This window comes from Carcharhinus amblyrhynchos, chromosome 3, assembly GCF_965287045.1.
Source record: "Carcharhinus amblyrhynchos chromosome 3, sCarAmb.v2.hapA, whole genome shotgun sequence".
Taxonomy (NCBI): domain Eukaryota; kingdom Metazoa; phylum Chordata; class Chondrichthyes; order Carcharhiniformes; family Carcharhinidae; genus Carcharhinus; species Carcharhinus amblyrhynchos.
The window spans coordinates 122,820,479-122,841,816 of record NC_137326.1 but is presented as its reverse complement, the minus strand read 5'-3'; the positions used below and the strand labels follow the sequence as shown (position 1 = coordinate 122,841,816).

Below are 21,338 nucleotides of genomic sequence, written 5' to 3'. Positions count from 1 at the left end.
AGGCAGCCTCCACCACTTCAACGGGCAGAGAATTCCAGAGATTCACCACCCTTTGAGTGAAGAAGTTCCTCCTCAACTCTGTTCTAAACCGCCCCCCCTTTATCTTGAGGCTATGCCCCCTAGTCCTACTATCCTTTCTGAGCGGGAAGAGTCTCTCCACCTCTATCCTATCCATCCCATTCATCATCTTATACGTCTCAATGAGATCTCCCCTCATTCTTCTAAACTCTAACGAGTACAAGCCTAATCTATTCAGCCTCTCCTCATAGTTCAACCCCCTCAACTCCGGTATCAGCCTAGTAAACCTCCTCTGCACTCCCTCCAAGGCCAAAATATCCTTGCGTAAGTACGGCGCCCAAAACTGCACACAGTACTCCAGCTGCGGCCTCACCAATGCCCTATACAGCCGCAGCAAGACCTCCCTACTTTTATATTCAATCCCCCTCGCGATGAAGGCCAGCATCCCATTCGCCTTCCTGACCACCTGCTGCACCTGCAAGCTGGGTTTTTGCGACTCATGCACAAGGACCCCGAGGTCCCTCTGCACCATCGCCTGCTGCAGTTTTTCTCCACGTAAGTAATAATCCTTCCTACCATTATTCCTACCAAAGTGGACCACCTCGCACTTGCCAACATTAAATTCCATTTGCCATTTCCTGGCCCATTCGCCCAGCCTATCTAGATCCTTCTGTAGACTCTCCCCACCCTCCGCACAATTTGCCTTTCCACCAATTTTGGTGTCATCAGCAAATTTCGACACCCTACACTCAGTTCCCTCCTCCAGATCATCTATATAAATGGTAAATAGCTGAGGCCCCAGCACCGACCCCTGGGGCACTCCACTAGTCACCATCCGCCAATCCGAATAGCACCCATTGACCCCCACTCTCTGCCTCCTATTTGACAACCAATCCTCTATCCACGCTAACACCCTACCCCCAACTCCATGCCCCCTGACCTTCTGCAATAACCTCTTGTGAGGTGCTTTGTCAAACGCCTTCTGAAAATCAAGAAAGACCACATCCACCGGCTCTCCTCTATCCACCGCCCTAGACACATCCTCATAGAACTCCAGTAAATTTGTCAGACACGACTTCCCTTTAACGAAACCGTGCTGCGTCTGCTCCATCAAGCAGTTCCCCTCAAGATGCCTCGCTATTTCCTCCTTAATGACGGATTCTAACATTTTACCTACAACAGACGTTAAACTAACAGGCCTATAATTCCCCGCCTTTTGCCTGGCACCCTTCTTAAACAACGGCGTAACATTAGCCGTTTTCCAATCTTCTGGCACTTCCCCGAATCCAGCGACGTCTGGAAAATAACCACCAAGGCATCCACTATCACCTCCGCCATTTCTTTCAGGACCCTCAGATGCATTCCATCCGGTTCTGGGGACTTGTCCACAATCAGCCCCTCCAGTCTGTCGAGCACCACCTCTCTAGTAACAGTAATGTCATTGAGACCCTCCAGTCCTACCACCTTTCCATCTCTAACATCCGGCAAATTATTCACGTCCTCCTCCGTGAAGACCAAAACAAAAGAGTTATTCAAGACCTCAGCCATATCCCCATCCCCTACCACTAAGTCCCCCTTCTCATCCTCTAAGGGACCAACGTTCACCCTAGCCAGCCTCTTCCTTTTTATATATTTATAAAAACTCTTGCTATCCTTTTTTATATTAAGCGCTAGCCCAGCTTCATAGTTTCTCCTACCCTTCTTTATCAACTTCTTTGTCAATCTTTGTTGACATTTAAACCTCTCCCAATCCTCTTCTCGCCCACTACTCTTAGCTACTCTAAACGCCTCCGCTTTTAATTTAACACTTTCCTTCACCTCCTTCGTTATCCACGGCTTATTACCTCTCCTCCTACGGTCCTTTTTGACCATTGGACTAAATTTCTGCTGAGCACCAAGAAAGATCTCCTTAAAGATCCTCCACTGCTCCTCAGCAGACCTACCTTCCAACGCGCTCCCCCAGTCCACGTTCGCCAATTCTTCTCTCATCCTACCGTACTCCCCTCTGTTCAAAAAAAGCATTACCCTGGGTCTCTGGATTATTAGTCCAGTGACAATACCACTACACTACCACCAGGAAACCCATGCAGACATGGGGAGAATGTGCAAACTCCACACAGACAGTGACCCGGGAATCGGACCCGAATCCCTGCCGCTGTGAGGCAACACTGTGCGCTGCGCCCCCCCCCCCCCCCCCCGCCCCCCCAGTCACCAATTACCAATCACCACTACCTTCTGTATGGACAAAGATGACCTTGTCGAAAGCTAATTATTTTCATCGAAATAAATGTGCAGCAGAGTGTGCCGCTCTGATAGGCAGTAGGAGGTCACTGAGATATTGTACACACAGCAGCACCAAGGACCTTTCAAGCCACTGGGAAAGTTGCTAAAGCTGTCCCGAGCGCAGAAGCCTCATTGTTAGCAAGCTGATGGATAATGCGAAAGGAATTTCTACAATTTTTTTTGGAATTCCATTTGAATCTGATTCATGACACTATTTGCTTTGAAATATTCTGAATGAAAGGGACACTGTTGGGGGTTTTGTCCAGGAGCCTTGAATGAGATGTAAAAAAAATTAGCAAAGTGTTTGTCATGTTGACCCTTGAGGTGAGAAACAGTGGCGCAAATGTTTGCAATTCTTTTAAACATTTCCACACTGTAACATGACGATGATATCATAATTTATGGGTTAGCAAACTGAACTCCTGTAATTCCCAGTCCAATAACATGTATAGACTTGAGCGAAAAAGGAAGGCACTGTAAGCTTTATAGGTGCCTCGTAAGGCTGGTATCATCTTCCTGCTTTCTCCTCTCAAAAAAAAAGAATAATGGCTCCCGCGTGTTTTATTGGAAAAGCATTGTACAGACTCCTACTCACTTTCTGAAACATGGGTTTTTCTTTATTGTCTATAAAACGACTGCAAGCAGAGTGATCTGCCTGCATGTGTGTGTGTGTGTGTGTGTGTGCGCGTGTGTGTGTGTGTGTGTGTGCTCTTGTGGTAGAGTACAAGACATCCGTGTTCTTTCATTGAACAGGTATGTGAACATTTCCATTTGTGTCATTCCTCAGACTGCCTGTCTGAAAACACACTGACGTGACAATGACGTGCCTTGCTGGAATATTAACATTTTTACGTTTGGAGGTGTGTTTGTTTCACAGCAGTGGGCCAAGGTCTTCCCTCCATTTAATTCTGCAGCTCGAGCGGAATGTCTCAACTTGCGTCTCAAACCTAAAGGCTGCCAAATTTGATTTTGATTTGATTTATTATTGTCACGTGTACTGGGATGCAGAGAAAAGTATTGTTTCTTGCGCTGTACAGGCAAAGCATACCATTCATAGAGTACACAGGGGAGAAGGAAAGGAAAGAGTGTGGAGTGTGGTGTTACAGTCATAGCTGGGGTGTAGCAATAGATCAACTTAATATAAGGTAAATATTAGAAACTAAAAGCAGGGGTAGGCCATTCAGCCCTATGAGCCTGCTTCGCCATTCATTATGATTATGGCTGATCATCAAGTTCAATATCCTGATCCAATTTCCCCCCTTCCGTGTTCCCTGCCATATGCCCTGGTCCCTTTAGCCCCCAAGAGCTATGTCTTGGCACCTCCCTCTGTGACTAGATCCTGAATTTCCTAATTCACAGACCACAATCAGTAAGGATAGGCAACAACACCTCCTCCACGATCATCCTCAACTCCGGTGCCCCACAAGGCTGTGTTCTCAGCCCCTTACTATACTCCTTATACACCTACGTTTGTGCGGCCAAATTCCTCTCCAATTCGATTTTCATGTGTGCTGACGACACCACCGTAGTGGGTCAAACAATGATGAAACAGAGTACAGGAATGAGATAGAGAATCTGGTGAACTGATGCAGCAACAATGATCTTCCTCAATGTCAATAAAACGAAGGAGATTGTCATCAACTTCAGGAAGCGTGAAGGAGAACATGTTCCTGTCTACATCAATGGCGTTGAAGTAGAAAGGGTTGAGAACTTCAAGTTTTTAAGTGTCCAGATCACTAACAACCTGTCCTGGTCACCTCATATCAACAATATAGTTAAGAGAGCCCACCGATGCCTCTACTTTCTCAGAAGACTAAGGAAGTTTGGCATGTCAGCTATGACTCCCACTAACTTCTTGCGTCATAGGAAGCATTCTTTCTGGTTGTATCACAGCTTAGTATAGTTCCTGCTCTGCCCAAGACTGCAAGGAACTACAAAAGGCCATGAGTGTAGCCCAATCCATCACACAAACCAACCTCCCGTCCATTGACTCTGCCTACACTTGCTGCTGCCTTGGCAAAATAGCCAGCATAATTAAGGACCCCACGCAGCCTGGACATTCTCTCTTCCACCTTTTTCCTTCAGGAAAAAGATACAAAAGTCTGAGGTCGCGTATCAAAAACAGCTTTTTCCCTGCTGCTACCAAACATTTGAATGGACTTACCTTGCATTGAGTTGATCTTTCTCTATACCCTAGCTATGACTGTAACACTACATTCTGCACTCTCTTGTTTCCTTCTCTATGAATGGTATGTTTTGTCTGTAAGGCATGCAAGAAACAATACTTTTCACTGTATGTTAATACATGTGAAAAATAAATCAAATTTGATTTTGGTCCATTTGATCAAGGTCCATTTAAAATTCTGTTGGCAGCAGGGAAGAAGCTGTTCTGAGTCAGTTGGTATGTGACCTCCGACTTTTGTATCTTTTTCCCGATGGAAGAAGGTGGAAGAGAGAATGCCTGGGGTACGTGGGGTCGTTGATAATGCTGGGGAGAAGTAACAATATTCTTGTTTCTCTCGTGTTTTCACCGCTGATGCCCTGCAGATGTTAATTCATCTTCAGGAATAGTTCCACAGACTCTGGTTACCTCACTCAAGTGACTGTTATCCATGTGTCTTCATGGGTGCCGAATGCAACCCTGGAACGATAATTGTAGCTAGACTTAACCCTAACCCAGCCCACACTCATTGGCACGAATGTTGCAATGGAGGGGGGTAAATTTCACTAGGTTGTGAACAAGAAAGAGTGAGAGGCTGCTTCCAATTTTAATGCTTTGTGTATCCAGCTGAGATTAGTTCACACACCGTTGACCAGAAATCCAACCTTGGCACCTCTTTGTCTGTTTGGCTCCATTTGACATTGCCTTTGCCAACTCAGTCCATTAAAAGAGATGGCAAGGCAGCATTCCCATTAAGCGACGTAGCCAGACAGCAGTCTGGAAAGTACTGCACACGCCTCATTCCATGGTAAATACCATGCGTGGAAAAGTATACATAAAGGGACATGCGCTGAATATACTGACTGAGCACAAGTACTCAGGGGACGTTGATAGAGAGTTTCAATGCTTTTAATAAGTATTCAGTTCCTAACCAGAAAGTTTGACGATGATTGTCAGATATAGTATTAAATGTCATTTAAAATCTTTGATTATTGGCTCTTAGAATTTGTCTACTTTAAAATTCTGATGTTTAGTTTCTTCATTTGGGTCTTACTTTCTGCTCACTGATACTTAAGTTTTTAAGTTTATTTATTAGTGTCACAAGTAGGCTCACATTAACACTGCAATGAAGCTAATGGGAAAATCCTCCAGTTGCCACACTCCGGTGCCTGTTCGGGTACACTGAGGGAGAATTTGGCATGGCCAGTGTATCCAACCAGCACATCTTTTGGATTGTGGGAGGAAACCGGAGCACCTGGAGGAAACCCACGCAGACGCAGGGAGAATGTGCAGACAAAGCACAGACAGTGACCCAAGCCGGGAATCGAACCCAGGTCCCTGGCGTTGTGAGGCAGCAATGCTAACCACTGTGCCATTTCAAATTGCATGACCCGCATAGTTGTCAGCCCAACTAACAGAATAGTGATTGGATTCCAAGATGATGGAAAACAGAAAAAAAGTACTTTGGAATGTGGGAACAGGAGTAAACCCACAAGCCCATTCTGATTTTCAGTCCGGATTGTGGTTAAGTGTACCGCAACTACATTTACACACCTTTGCTCTACATCATTTGCTGACATCCCCAGTTAACAAAGGTACTTAGTCAACAGTCCTGACAACTTCAATTCAGTCGATACCCACACAAAGGGATAATGGCTCTCGTGCTTTTTATTGGAAAAGCCTTTTCAGGGAGAGAATTCGGACTTTCACAAACCTTTAGGGTGAGCAAGTGCTTACTGACTTGACACATAAATGGCCACATCCTAACTTTAAGATAACGGGCCCTTGCTCTCGATTTCTCCTTTCAAATTACTTTATCGTTTTTAACACCCTGTTTAGACCACCCCTCAACTTTTTATGCCAAAGGCAATATAAACCAAACTGATGCAATAAAAACAGAAAATTACGTAAATACTCAGCAGGTCAGGCAGGTGGAGAGAAAGCAGTTAGCGTTTTATGGTCTGTGACCCTTCGTCGCATTTCTAGCATAGAACCATAGAACACTACAGCACAAAAACAGGCCTTTTGGCCCTTCTTGTCTGTACCGAACCATTTTTCTGCCTAGTCCCACTGACCTGCACCTGGACCATATCCCTCCACACCCCTCTCATCCATGTTCCTTCCAAGTTTTTCTTAAATGTTAAAAGTGAGCCTGCATTCACCACTTGATCTGGCAGCTCATTCCACACTCCCTCCACTCTCAATGTGAAGAAGCATCCCCCCCCCCCTCAACAATATTCCCTTTAAACATTTCTCCCTTCATCCTTAACCCATGTCCTCTAGTTTTTTTTCTCCCTTAGCCTCAGTGGAAAAAGCCTGCTTGCATTCACTCTATCTATACCCATCATAACTTTACCCACCTCTATCAAATCTCCCCTCATCCTTCTACGCTGCAGGGAATAAAGTTCCAACCTATTCAACCTTTCTCTGTAACTCAGTTTCTCAAGTCCCGGCAGCATCCTTGTAAACCTTCTCTGCACTCTTTCAACCTTATTAATATCCTTCCTGTAATTAGGTGACCAAAACAATATTCTAAATTCAGCCTCACCAATGTTTTATACAACCTCACCTAACATTCCAACTCTTATACTCAATACTTTGATTTATAAAGGCCAATGTACCAAAGGCACTCTTTACGACCCTATCTACCTGTGACGCCACTTTTAGGGAATTATATATCTGTATTCCCAGATCCCTTTCTTCTACTGCACTCTCCAGTGTCCTACCATTTACCTTGTATGTTCTGCCTTGGCTTGTCCTTCCAAAGTGCAATACCTCACACTTGAGAAACTCCATCTGCCATTTTTCAGCCCATTTTTCTAGTTGGCCCAAATCCCTCGACAAGCTTTGAAATCCTTCCTCACTGTCCACTACACCTCCAATCTTTGCATCATCAGCAAATTTGCTGATCCAATTTACCATATTACCACATCTGGATTGTTTTGCTTTTGGCCAAACTATGCAATGTGTCCTTATAATATAACCATTAAAAAACTTGTATCATTTCGCTGGAAAAGCAGGAGGCCTGCCCCTACCCCGAGGCAGGAGGCCTGCCCCTACCCCGAGGCAGGAGGCCTGCCCCTACCCCGAGGCAGGAGGCCTACCCCTACCCCAAGGCAGGAGGCCTCCCCTACCCCAAGGCACAAGACTTTAGATGACATCTTACCAAGGCTTGACATAAACACCAAAATTCTAATCAGCCTGCCTTGATTACATTCTGTACTTGTGCACTAGATTTGACTTGTGTACATTGACACTTTGCTTCTCTGCAGCTCCTAATCATTCACCGTTTAAGAAAATATCTTCATTTGTCATCATCAAATCCAAAGTGAATGACGTCACACTACATAGTTAATATCCCTTTACCACTTTCTGCTCCTATGTATACCATTGACTATGTCTTCTCATTTAATGACTTGCATTAAGTTGTCAAATGACGCTAACATTTACATGGTGGAATTCCCAGAGCTGACTTTATAATTTCCATGTCCTTTGTAAGGATCCTGTACTGCACAATATTTAGATGCGAACCATGATTGACTTGTAGCCCTGCCTTTGTAACATCTGCTACTTCAGACCCAATAAGCTGAATTTATGTTTCCAGTTCACTTGTTTTATTTCTAACGCAACGAGCATTCAGGTAGCTATTTCTCAAATCGTTTAACTATTTTTAAAAGCTCTTCCATGGGATGTGGGTGTCACTGGCTAGACCAGCATTTAGTGCCATCCTGATTTAGAATCATAGAGTCCTAACCATACAAAAGGAGGCCATTCATCCCCTCAAGTGTGTACTGACCACAATCCCACCCAGCCCTTATTTCTGTAACCCAACACATTTACACTGCTAATCCCCCTGACAATTTGGGTCAATTTGGCATGGCCAATCAACTTAACTAGCACATCTTTGGTCTGTGGGAAAAACTGGAGCACTTGGAGGAAACCCATGTAGACCCAGGGAGAATGTGCAAACTCCACAAAGACAGTGACCTGAAGCCAGAATTGAACCTTGGTCCTTGGTGCCATGAGACAGCAGTGTTCTCTACAATGCCACTGTGCTACTCATTGAATTGCTCTTGAGAAGGTGCTGGTGAACTGCCTTCTTTAATTGCAGCAATCCATGCGGTGTTGGTATAATCACAGTGCCATTAGGGAGGGAGTTCCAGGACCAGCGGCAGTGAACGAACAGCGATTCTATTTCTAAATCAGGATGGTCTGTGGCCTGGAGGAGAACATCCAGGTGATGATGTTCCTCTGTGTCAGCTTGGGACTTCTTGTATGGATTTCCCCCTTTGGGTCTGAAGTTACTGACTCATGAGAAGAGCTGAGGCCGCAATACAGAAAGTCCCTGAAGGATTTCACTCTTCACATCAACCCTAACAGACACAACATTGCCTTTATCTCTGCTGCCTCTCTTGCCTCAAAACCAATAACCAACACATATCACAAGGTCCATCAAGTGTGTAGCGACCACAATTCCATCACAAGGTTACTTACATTTTACTCATCACTTTTTTTCGAAAATAACATTTCTGGTGCAAAATATTATTAGATGTTTTCTGGAAGCCCATGTAGAAGACGTTCATAAACACTTTATCTTTCACATCAAAGCGTGTGGGATTGCAGGTAGATTTTTGAAGTGGATCGAAAGTTGGTTAGCGGATAGCAAGCAAAGAGTTGGCATAAATGGGTATTTTTCCGATCAGCAGGCAGTGACTAGTGGGTTACCGCAGGGATCTGTGCTGGGACCCCAACTGTTCAACTTCCATATTAATGATTTGGAAGAAGGAACTAAATGTATTATCTCCAAATTTGCAGATGATAAAAAGTTGCGTGGGAAGGTGAGCTGTGAGGAGGATGCAGCGATGCTTCAGTGTGATTTGGACTGGCTGTGTGTGTGTGTGGCATCTGCCTGGCAGATAGAGTATAATGTGGATAAATGTAAGGTTATCTGCTTCAGTCACAAAAATAGGAAGGCAGATTATTATTTGAATGTGTGTAAATTGAGGAGGTGAATACTCGGGAGACCTTGGTGTCCTCATGTATCAGTTGCTGAAAGTAAGTGCGCAGGTACAGCAGGCAGTAAGGAAAATAAATGGTATGTTGACCTTCAGAGCGTGAGGATTTGAGTATAGGAATAGGGATCTTTCACTGCAGTTGTACAGGGCATTGGTGAGGCCTCACCTGGACTTTGTATGCAGTTTTGGCCTCCTTATCTGAGGAGGGATGTTTTTGCTATAGAAGGAGCGTGGCGAAGGTTTATCAGGCTCATTCCTGGAATGGCAGGTCTGTCGTATGAGGAGAGACAAAATTGGTTAGGACTATATTCACTGGAGTTTAGAAGAGTGAGAGGGAATCTCATAGAATTGTATAAAATTCTAACAGACTTAGACAATGTAGATTCAGAGAAAATTCCTGATGGTGGAGGAGTCCAGAACCAGGGATCATAGTTTGAGGATAAAGGGTAAACCTTTAGGACTGAGATGAGGAGAAATTTCTTCACCCAGAGGGCGCAGAATTCACTACCACAGAATGTAGTTGAGGCCAAAACATTGTCTGATTTCAAGAAGAAATTACAGTAAGAAATCTCACAACACCAGGTTAAAGTCCAACAGGTTTATTTGACACCAGCTTTCAGAGTCCCAAGCTCCTAAAGGATCTCCAAGAAGAGATTAGGTTATGGCTCTTGGTGTTAAAGGGATCAAGGGATACGGGGGGGGAATCAGGATCAGGTTATTGAACTCGATGATCAGCCGTGATCAAAATGAATGGCGGAGTAGCTCAAAGGGCCGAATGGCCTACTCCTGCTTCTTGTTTCTGTGTCAGTAAACTCCTCGAGAATTTCACCAGATTAGTCAGACATAATCCACCTGTCACAAGTCCTTGCCAACTCTCTTTGATTAGCTTGTACCAGTCCAACTTCTCAGTCACTCTGACAGTCGACGTCAGTAACTGCCCCACGTCCGATGTTCAATTTACCTGGGTGTTTGCTGAGGGTTGATTAGTTGTGTTTGGAATGTATGGATGGTGCAGCTGACTGAGAGAAGGTAGCCAAAGCAAGTGGCAGTTAGTTAGAGCTGCACCATAAATAGAGCAAAAGCTGACTTCATTGTCCGCCAAGCGGAATCCGGGTAGGGCTTGATCTCAGTTTGGATTTAATGAGGGCAAAGAAGCCAGAAGGTTGCTTAGTTTCAAGCTAGAGGAAAAATCTATAGTAGTCCTCACTGAGTCTTGTGGCTAAAGAAAGCAGCCAGCAGTTTAGCTTGGGAGTACTGAGAAAGTAACCAGAACAAAGGACTGAGGCTTTTGCGGTCAAGAGATGGTAAATTAAAGCCCTACCTCTGGGAATAGCTGGAACTGAAGAGAATTAAAGTAGCTTTCGGAGGTTTGAAGCAAACCTTTGGTGGATTCCTGTGGAATTAGTTAAAGTGTAAGAGAATTCTTGTGGGAAGTAAGAAGTAAACATAAGGATATAGAATATGTGAGTTGAAACTAAAATGTTAACTTAATCATATTTGCTTTGGTTTATATACAATAAAGTTTGTGTTTTGGTTTAAAATGCAAAATCATGTGGTGTTGTTCCATTGGTTAAATCACTAGGAGTTTGGGTTTCTCTTTAACAGGTGAGAAAGCAAGGATGTGGTATTAAGAAAGAGGATCAGTCATGATCATATTGAATGGTCGAGCAGGCTTGAAGGGCTGAATGGCCTACTCCTATAGTTCCTATATTTCTTTTTAATGTTTAGTGTCCCTTCATGTTAGGTTTGGATCCGGACCTCTGTTACGATTCTTACATCAGACCCATAAAGCTGAATTTGTGCTTCTAGCTCACTTATTTTATTAATAATGCTGTTATATACCTAATGCTTATTTGTGTCACCGTCCCCGACTTGCTGGCCTTCTTTTCAAACTTCCTGTCCGACTTTTCCCCTTTTGGGTTTTGAGTTTGCGCACTCATTCGAATTGTAAAGCTGTGTTTGGCTGGTGGAATGCAGGGTCTCACCACGTGACAGGAGTTTTGTAACAAGACCCTGCGCCACCTCTGCCTTCTTCTCTCTCGGTAAGAAGTCTCACAACACCAGGTTAAAGACCGACAGGTTTATTTGGTAGCAAAAGCCACTAGCTTCCGGGCCTCTGACCCTTCGTCAGGTGAGTGGAGAGTTCTCCCTCGGTCATGGGATGCCTTGTGACACACTGGGCGGGATTTGCCTGCCTCCCTCGCGCCCCAGTCCCTCCCGGGGTCAGTGGACCTTTCCATGATCCTCCACCCCTTGCCTGCTACGATTCCCGCCGCGGACGGAATGGGAAAATTCGCCCCCAGTGGATGGGATTCTCCAATCTTATTCGTTCCCACCCACTGCCAGCGAGAATGGAGAATTTGGCGCTTGACCTGAACTCCATTCACTGCAGCGATGCCGGGGAATCCCAGCCGCGAGCGAGGTCGGAGGTTTCTGGCGGATAGTAACTCAAACCAGGGGAAAAGTATAAATTAAAACAAAGCTGAGTTGTGATGCTCAAAGAGATACTTGTAGACACCAGCAAAAAAAATCTGCAAATGCTATAAATCTTAAACCTATCTCAGTATATTTTGTTTTTTTTCCTAAGAACGCTGGTAATGATTCCTTGCCAAGGCGATTAGAATAATAGAATCTGACAGTGCAGAAAGAGGCCATTCAGCCCATCGAGTCTACATCAACCACAATCCCACCCAGGCCCTATCCCCATAAATTTATCCTAGCTACCACCACCACACCCCCCTCCCCAGCACAATTTAGCATTGCCAATCCACCTAACCTGCACATCTTTTGATTGTAGGAGGAAACCGGAGCACCCGGAGGAAACACATCTTTCTAGCTCACCGGATTAACCCTTCAGTGTAACGCCTTTATCACCCAATCTCTGCCTAGGAGATCATGATAACTAAATTTGACAGCCAAGCTATTTTTCATCAACCAGTTCTGTTTATATTAACGTGTAGAGTATCAACCTTCCATCTGGATGGTCACCAGCTGTGAGTGAATGAATTAAACTGTCTGTGTGGAGTTTGCACATTCTTCCTGTGTCTGTGTGAGTTTCCTCCAGGTGCTCTGGTTTCTTTTCACAGTCCAAAGATGCGTGGGTTAGGTGGATTGGCCGTTCTAAATTGCCCCTTAGTGTCAGGGTAAATGCATGAAGTTGTGGGGGATAGGGCTGGAATGGGATTGTGTGGACACGATGGGCCAAATGGCCTCCTCCGTCATAGAATCTGTATAGTGCAGAAAGAGGGTCATCGAGTATGCACCAACAACAATCCCACCCAAGCCCTAAAGATATACTTATTAGCCACAAGTAGGCTTACATTCATATTGTAATGAAGGTACTGTGCAAACCCTTTAATCGCCACACTCTGGCGCCTGTTCGGGTACACTGAGGGATAATTCCACATACTTATCTTGCTAATCCCTCTAATGTACCCATCCTGGGACACTAACAGGCAATTTAGCATGGCCAATTCACCTAACGTGCACATCTTTGGCGTGTGGGAGGAAACCGGAGCACCTGAACAAAACCCATGTAGACACGGGGAGAACGCGCAGATTCCGCCCAGACAGTAATCCAAGCTGGGAGTTGAACCCAAGTCCTTGGAGCTGTGAGGCAGCAGTGCTAACCACTGTGCCGCCATGCTGCCCTTTTGGACTGTTTACTAGGCTGATACCGGAGTTGAGGGGGTTGAGCTATGAGGAGAGGCTGAATAAACTAGGCTTGTACTTGTTAGAAGAATGAGGGGAGATCTCATTGAGACGTATAAGATGATGAATGGGATGGATAGGATAGAGGTGGAGAGACTCTTCCCGCTCAAAAAAGACAGTAGGACTAGGGGGCACAGCCTCAAGATAAAAGGGGGAGCGGTTTAGAACGGAGTTGAGGAGGAACTTCTTCACTCAAAGGGTGGTGAATCTCTGGAATTATCTGCCCGTTGAAGTGGTGGAGGCTGCCTCACTAAGTATTTTTAAGACGCGGGTTGATGGGTTTTTGATAAGCGAGGGGATTAAGGGTTATGGGGAGAGGGTGGGAAAGTGGAACTGAGCCACGGCAGATCAGCCATGATCTTATTGAATGGCGGGGCAGGCTCGAAGGGCTAGATGGCCTACTCCTGCTCCTATTTCTTATGTTCTTATGTTTTCAATGTTCAAACCCCTTGTTTCTATTAACCAATCTAAATGACACATTCATTAGAAGAGACTGGCCCTTCCGGTGTCAGTCCTAATATTCAGCCCATCAGTAACCTCCAAGTAAATGAAATCTGGACATGCCTGGTCACTATTTTATACCCGATCTGTAAACGTCAACAATGCGTTGCTGCACATCGGCTAAAACAGGCTGGGCCTCATTACATTTCCTATGAAGAGACCTGAAGGCTTGTTTGCTATTCTTGGTAAGGAATGTTTTGTTTATGTAAGCCTTCATGGTTTAATTAGCTTCAACGCATTCTCATCCCCCTGATTACCAACTCCATTTGGAGAACTCATTTCAGGCAGTTATTTATGGCATTTTGCCTGCAGTCATCGGTTTCTTTAAGGAGAAAAACAGTCAATGTTTTGAAGCGTAAATCTGTCAGAAACTGAATCCAAAATCCTTCAGAGTCCAAATGTCTGTGTCCAGCATTTTCAGGTTGGGCTCACAGTGCAGAGTGAGGCTATTTGGCCCATTGGGTCTACACCAACCACAATCCCACCCAGGCCCTATCCCTACATATTTACCTTAGCTCTGATACTAAGGGGCAATTTAGCATGGCCAATCCACCTAACCCACTCATCTTTGGACTGTGGGAAGAAACCGGAGCAGCCGGAGGAAACCCACGCAGACACGGGAGAATGTGCAAATTGTGCACGGACAATGACCTAAACTGGGAATTGAACCCGGGTCCCTGGTGTATGAGGCAGCAGTGCTAACCACTGTGCTACCATGCCTTCCATAGGATATAATCCTATCTCAGGTAAAGTACATCAAAAATCGTCTTTAGAAGTTGACGTCTAGATGGATTTAAAATGGAAACAGTTCTCTCAAGAATTTATCAAAGTCATTGGTTGTGGACTAATAGAATTTTTGATTTGGCTGTTTGTTTCCAGATAGTATATCCATGGTTGCAGCATCAGTTTCCAACATCGTTCCGCAAACCAAGATCTTACCCAAAACCTTAGGCCTAGCAAACGTGAATGTTGCACCCCAAATGGTGAGTATGGCGCAACTTCACCGTTCTGTGGACTCTCAACTCATTTCCATTGTGGCCAGTGATGAATGTGGCGCAACATATTAATATGTTCATTGCTTAATGTTTCAGGAAAGAACTGCAGATTGTCACAAGTTACAGCATGATTTCATATGCTCAAAATGAGTAAACTTTTAAAGTCTACTTACAGGGATGGGAGCTTGAGTTAGAAATAAAACCCAAAATGCAACTGCTGTGGACTGGAGGATGTAGGTTTGCCTCATGATTACTTGACAGTACGTTTGTTTTCCTCATTCGTGGGACTTGGGTGCCGCTGGCTGGCCAGCGTTTATTGCCCATTCCTAGTTACCCGAGGGCAATTGAGATGGAGGACTGGAGGGTATAAGAGCAATTATGAGGCTGGAAGAGATTGCACAGCAGGGTAGGATGAGACCAAAGAACAACAAACAAATGTAGAGCCTCAGTAGAGGCCACGTCGATGACTTTAATCTTCCATATGTTCCACTGAAGTAAATTTAGGCTTATCCGTGTCTTTCTGTCAGAGAGCTACCATTGACCAGACACTGAACTGGACCAGTCATATAAATACTGTGGCTGAAAGAGCAGGTCAGAGGCTGGGAATTCTATGGTGAGTAACTCAATTCCTGACTGTCCACCATCTGCAAGGCACAAATGAGGAATGTGGTGGAATACTCTCCACTTGCCTGGGTGAATATAGCTCCGATAACACTGAAATAGCTTGAAAGGGCACAGTGGTTAGCACTGCTGCCTCACAGCGCCCGGGACCTGGGTTCGATTCCCGGCTTGGTTCACTGTCTGTGTGGAGTTTGCACGTTCTCCCATGTGTGCGTGGGTTTCCTCCAGCTTCCCTGGTTTCCTCCCACAGTCCAAAGATGTGCTGGTTAGGTACATTGGCCATGCTAAATTCTCCCTCAGTGTACCCGAACAGGCATCCGAGTGTGGTGACTACGGGATTTTCACAGTAACTTCATTGCAGTGTTAATGCAAGTCTACTTGTGACTAATAAATAAACTTTACCATCCAGGGCAAAACAGTCTATTTGATTGACACCCCATCCGGCACCTTAAGTATTCCTCCTTCCATTGCTAACAGTGTGTAGCATCTCTAAGATGCACTGCAGCAACTCACCAAGGCTCCTTCAATAGCACCCTTCAAACCCACCTTCTACCACCTAGAAGGATAAAGGCAGCAGACATATGGAAACACTACCACTCCAAATTCCCCTTCAAGACACACATCACCCTGACTTGGAAACATGCTGAGAGTCTTGTAACTCCCTTAGGGCATTGGTGAGGCCGCAGCTGGAGTACTGTGTGCAGTTTTGGGTGCCGCACCTGCGCAAAGATATTTTGGCCTTGGAGGGAGTGCAGAGGAGGTTTACTAGGCTGATACTGGAGTTGAGGGGGTTGAGCTATGAGGAGAGGCTGAATAAACTAGGCTTGTACTCGTTGGAGTTTAGAAGAATGAGGGGAGATCTCATTGAGACGTATAAGATGATGAATGGGATGGATAGGATAGAGGTGGAGAGACTCTTCCCGCTCAAAAAAGACAGTAGGACTAGGGGGCACAGCCTCAAGATAAAGGGGGGGCGGTTTAGAACGGAGTTGAGGAGGAACTTCTTCACTCAAAGGGTGGTGAATCTCTGGAATTCTCTGCCCGTTGAAGTGGTGGAGGCTACCTCGCTAAATATTTTTAAGACGCGGATTGATGGGTTTTTGATAAGAGAGGGGATTAAAGGTTATGGGGAGAGGGCGGGAATGTGGAACTGAGCCACGACAGATCAGCCATGATCTTATTGAATGGCGGGGCAGGCTCGAAGGGCTAGATGGCCTACTCCTGCTCCTATTTCTTATGTTCCTAACAGCACTGTGGATGTCACTACACCAGTTAGATTGCAGCAGTTTGAGGAGTTGGATCACCAGCACCTTCTCAAGGGCAGTAAATGCTGGCCTAGCCAACTAGGCTCAAACCCCTTGAAGGAATTTTAAGAAATGGCAAATAGCGAGTGGTAAAGGCAATGTATGATCAGTTTATACGTAGAAGCTGGCCCAATCCAGATAAGGGTGGGGCGGCATGGTGGCACCGTGGTTAGCACTGCTGCTTCACGGCACCAGGGACCCGGGTTCGATTCTTAGCTTGGGTCACTGTCTGTGTGAAATTTGCATGTTTTCCCCATGTCTGCGTGGGTTTCTTCCGGGTGCTCCTGCTCCCCCCACATGCTAAGTAGCTGCATTGACCTGAATGGGTGTCAGAGTTAGACGACTAGGGGAATTTCACAGTAACATAAGAACATAAGAACATAAGAAATAGGAGCAGGAGTAGGCCATCTGGCCCTTCGAGCCTGCCCCGCCATTCAATAAGATCATGGCTGATCTGTCGTGGCTCAGTTCCACTTTCCCGCCCTCTCCCCATAACCCTTAATCCCCTCTCTTATCAAAAACCCATCAACCCGCTTCTTAAAAATATTTAGCGAGGCAGCCTCCACCACTTCAACGGGCAGAGAATTCCAGAGATTCACCACCCTTTGAGTGAAGAAGTTCCTCCTCAACTCCGTTCTGAACCGCCCCCCCTTTATCTTGAGGCTGTGCCCCCTAGTCCTACTGTCTTTTTTGAGCGGGAAGAGTCTTTCCACCTCTATCCTATCCATCCCATTCATCATCTTATACGTCTCAATGAGATCTCCCCTCATTCTTCTAAACTCTAACGAGTACAAGCCTAGTTTATTCAGCCTCTCCTCATAGCTCAACCCCCTCAACTCCGGTATCAGCCTAGTAAACCTCCTCTGCACTCCCTCCAGGGCCAAAATATCCTTGCGCAGGTGCGGCGCCCAAAACTGCACACAGTACTCCAGCTGCGGCCTCACCAATGCCCTATACAGCTGCAGCAAGACCTCCCTACTTTTATATTCAATCCCCCTCGCTATGAAGGCCAGCATCCCATTCGCCTTCCTGACCACCTGCTGCACTTGCAGGCTGGGTTTTTGCGACTCATGCACAAGGACCCCGAGGTCCCTCTGCACCGTCGCCTGCTGCAGTTTTTCTCCACGTAAGTAATAGTCCTTCCTACCATTCTTCCTACCAAAGTGGACCACCTCACACTTGCCAACATTAAATTCCATTTGCCATTTCCTGGCCCATTCGCCCAGCCTATCTAGATCCTTCTGCAGACTCTCCACACCCTCCGCACAATTTGCCTTTCCCCCAATCTTGGTGTCATCAGCAAATTTCGACACCCTACACTCGGTTCCCTCCTCCAGATCATCTATATAAATGGTAAATAGCTGAGGCCCCAGCACCGACCCCTGGGGCACCCCACTAGTCACCAACCGCCAATCCGAATAGCACCCATTGACCCCCACTCTCTGCCTCCTATTTGACAACCAATCCTCTATCCACGCTAACACCCTACCCCCAACTCCATGTCCTCTGACCTTCTGCAGTAACCTCTTGTGAGGTACCTTATCAAACGCCTTCTGAAAATCCAGAAAGACCACATCCACCGGCTCTCCTCTATCCACCGCCCTAGACACATCCTCATAGAACTCCAGTAAATTTGTCAGACACGACTTCCCTTTAATGAAACCGTGTTGCGTCTGCCCTATCAAGCAATTCCCTTCAAGATGCCTCGCAATTTCCTCCTTAATGACGGATTCTAACATTTTACCTACCACAGACGTTAAACTAACCGGCCTGTAATTCCCCGCCTTTTGCCTGGCACCCTTCTTAAACAACGGCGTAACATTAGCCGTTTTCCAATCCTCCGGCACTTCCCCGGAATCCAGCGACGTCTGGAAAATAACCACCAAGGCATCCACTATCACCTCCGCCATTTCTTTCAGAACCCTCGGATGCATTCCATCCGGTCCTGGGGACTTGTCCACAATCAGCCCCTCCAGTCTGTCGCGCACCACCTCTCGAGTAACAGTAATGTCATTAAGACCCTCCAGTCCTACCACCTTTCCATCGCTAACACCCGGCAAATTATTCACGTCCTCCTCCGTGAAGACAGAAACAAAAAAGTTATTCAAGACCTTAGCCATATCCCCATCCCCTACCACTAGGTCCCCTTTCTCATCCGCTAAGGGACCAACGTTCACCCTAGCCAGCCTCTTCCTTTTTATATATTTATAAAAACTCTTGCTATCCTTTTTTATATTAAGCGCTAGCCCAGCTTCATAGCTTCTTCTACCCTCCTTTATCAACTTTTTTGTCAATCTTTGTTGACATTTAAACCTTTCCCAATCCTCTTCTCGCCCACTGCTCTTAGCTACTCTAAATTCCTCCGCTTTTAATTTAACACTTTCCTTCACCTCCTTCGTTATCCACGGCTTATTACCTCTCTTCCTACTGTCCTTTTTAACCATCGGAATAAATTTCTGCTGAGCACCAAGAAAGATCTCCTTAAAGATCCTCCACTGCTCCTCAGCAGACCTACCTTCCAACGCGCTCTCCCAGTCCACATTCGCCAATTCTTCTCTCATCCTACCATACTCCCCTCTATTCAAACAAAGGACACGTGTCCGGGAACCCACTTTCTCCTCCTCCATCTGCAACAGAAACTCCACCATACAATGATCACTCTCTCCAAGAGGATCCTTCACCACAAGGTCCCTAATTCTACCTGCCTCATTACATAGCACCAGATCCAAGATAGCTCGCTCCCTCGTCGGCTCCAACACACACTGTTCCAGGAAACTATCCCGGCAGCATTCCAAGAACTCCTCCTCGAGCCCACCTCGTCCAACATGGGTCGACCAATCAATATGCAGATTGAAATCCCCCATAACTACTGCCGTCCCATTCCTGCACGCCGCACTTATTTGCGCGTTAACAGCCCGCCCCACCTCCAGATCATTATTCGGGGGCCTATAGATGACACCCACCAGCGTCTTCCTCCCTTTGCTGTTCCTAATCTCCACCCACAACGATTCCACGTTCTGCTCTTTGGCTCCGATATCATCCCTTGCTACCACCTTGATGCTGTCCTTAATCAGCAGAGCTACGCCACCCCCTCTTTCCTCCTGCCTATCCTTCCTAAACACTTGATAGCCCTGTACATTCATCTCCCAGTCCCTGTCACCTTGCAGCCACGTCTCTGTAATGGCCACCAGATCGTATCCATTTGTGTCGATCTGCGCCACCAGCTCATCCACTTTATTCCGAATGCTTCGTGCATTCAGATAAAGCGCTTTCATCCCAGCCTTCTTCTGGACCCTATTTGCCGTAACGCCACCACTTGGGACATCCTCAGCCTCTTCCCTTACCTGTACCCTATCCTTAACTGTAGACCTCCTAACATCACCTACCCTCGCACCCTCCCCCCCCCTAATTAGTTTAAAGCCCTGTCTACAGTCCTCTTTACTCGATTCGCCAGCACTCTGGTCCCAGCACGATTCAGACCAACCCCATCCCGCCCGAACAAGTCCCACCTACCCCAATACTGGTGCCAATGCCCCATAAATTCGATCCCATTCCTCCCACACCAATCTCTGAGCCACCCATTCACTTCCTTTATCCTGTCAACCCTACGCCCGTCTGCACTCGGTTCAGGCAGTAGCCCAGAGAAGACCACCTTGTCGGTTCTACTTTTTAATTCCATTCCCAGCTTCTCATACTCCCTCCCCAGATCCTCAGTCCGCACTTTGCCTACGTCGCTGGCACCCACATGTACCACCACAACTGGGTTCTCACCCTCCCACTCCAGATTCCTCTGCAGCCCAGCTGCGACATCCTGTACCCGAGCACCAGGCAGACAACACACCCTTCTGTGCACTTTGTCATTGTGACAAAGGACAGTGTCAATACCCTTCACCCCACTATCTCCAATCACTACTACGTTCCTTTTCCCCTTCTCTTTGCCTATGTCCTGCTGCATCACTGTACCGTGTGCAGTTTGCTCACCAACCTCACCTGCCTCGTCCTCTTCCAGAGTGGAAGCAAGAACCTCAAACCTGTTATGCAGATTAAGAGGCTGAGGCCTCCGCTCCTCACCCCCCTTCCTCCTCCCAGCAGCCCCCTTTTGTTCCTGACCCTTAGATTTAGACAGTCTAGAGGGGGTGGATGTCACTTGCACCCCATTGACAATGGCACCCTCTCTCCCCCTGATGAGCCTCAGTGTCTGTAGCTCAGAGGCCAGCTCATCCACCTTGAGCTGGAGCTCCTCCAGCAACCTGCACTTACTGCAGACATGGTCACTGGGAAGGACCCTGGGGTCCACCAGTTCCCACATCATACAGGAACCGCACATCACATGCCCCTCCATTATTCAATATAATTTGTTGTGGGAAAAAATTTTTTCCTTGTTTCTTGCTGTAGTAGTTTTGAAAAAAAAATTTTTTTTTTTTCCTTGTTCTTTCAACCTGGCCTTTTTACCTTCCAGCCCTTTTTGATATTAAGCCCTAATAGCTCACTCTGCTTCCCTCTCACTCCGCTGCCCGCTCCGACGCTGCCCGCTATCTACACCAGGCCTCCTTTTAAACTTGGCGCTGATTTAAAGCTGATGGGCCACAACTGCCTGATAATCACTCCCTCACAATTCTTAAAGCAGTAAATACAATAAGTAAATGCTTTAAACAGTTCTACAAAGAACAAAGTGCTTTAAACTTATTTTAAACAGGTTTTTAACAGGTAAAGTCTTAGCTTTCTCTCT

At 46.2% G+C, this 21,338-nt stretch overlaps 1 protein-coding gene across 9 annotated transcripts in view; it reads left to right on the top strand.

Moving 5' to 3' along the window:
* Positions 1-21,338, top strand: part of LOC145341093 (transcription factor Dp-2-like) — a 194,597-nt gene that overhangs the window by 105,729 nt on the left and 67,530 nt on the right. For 8 of the 9 annotated variants that reach the window (XM_080185934.1, XM_080185936.1, XM_080185935.1 and 5 more), the window contains one exon: positions 14,569-14,672. The exons of the other annotated variant lie outside the window; for it this stretch is intronic. In XM_080185934.1, coding sequence (XP_080042060.1) covers positions 14,569-14,672 — 104 coding nt within the window. The remainder of the gene's footprint in view (positions 1-14,568; positions 14,673-21,338) is intronic. 9 annotated transcript variants of the gene reach the window in all.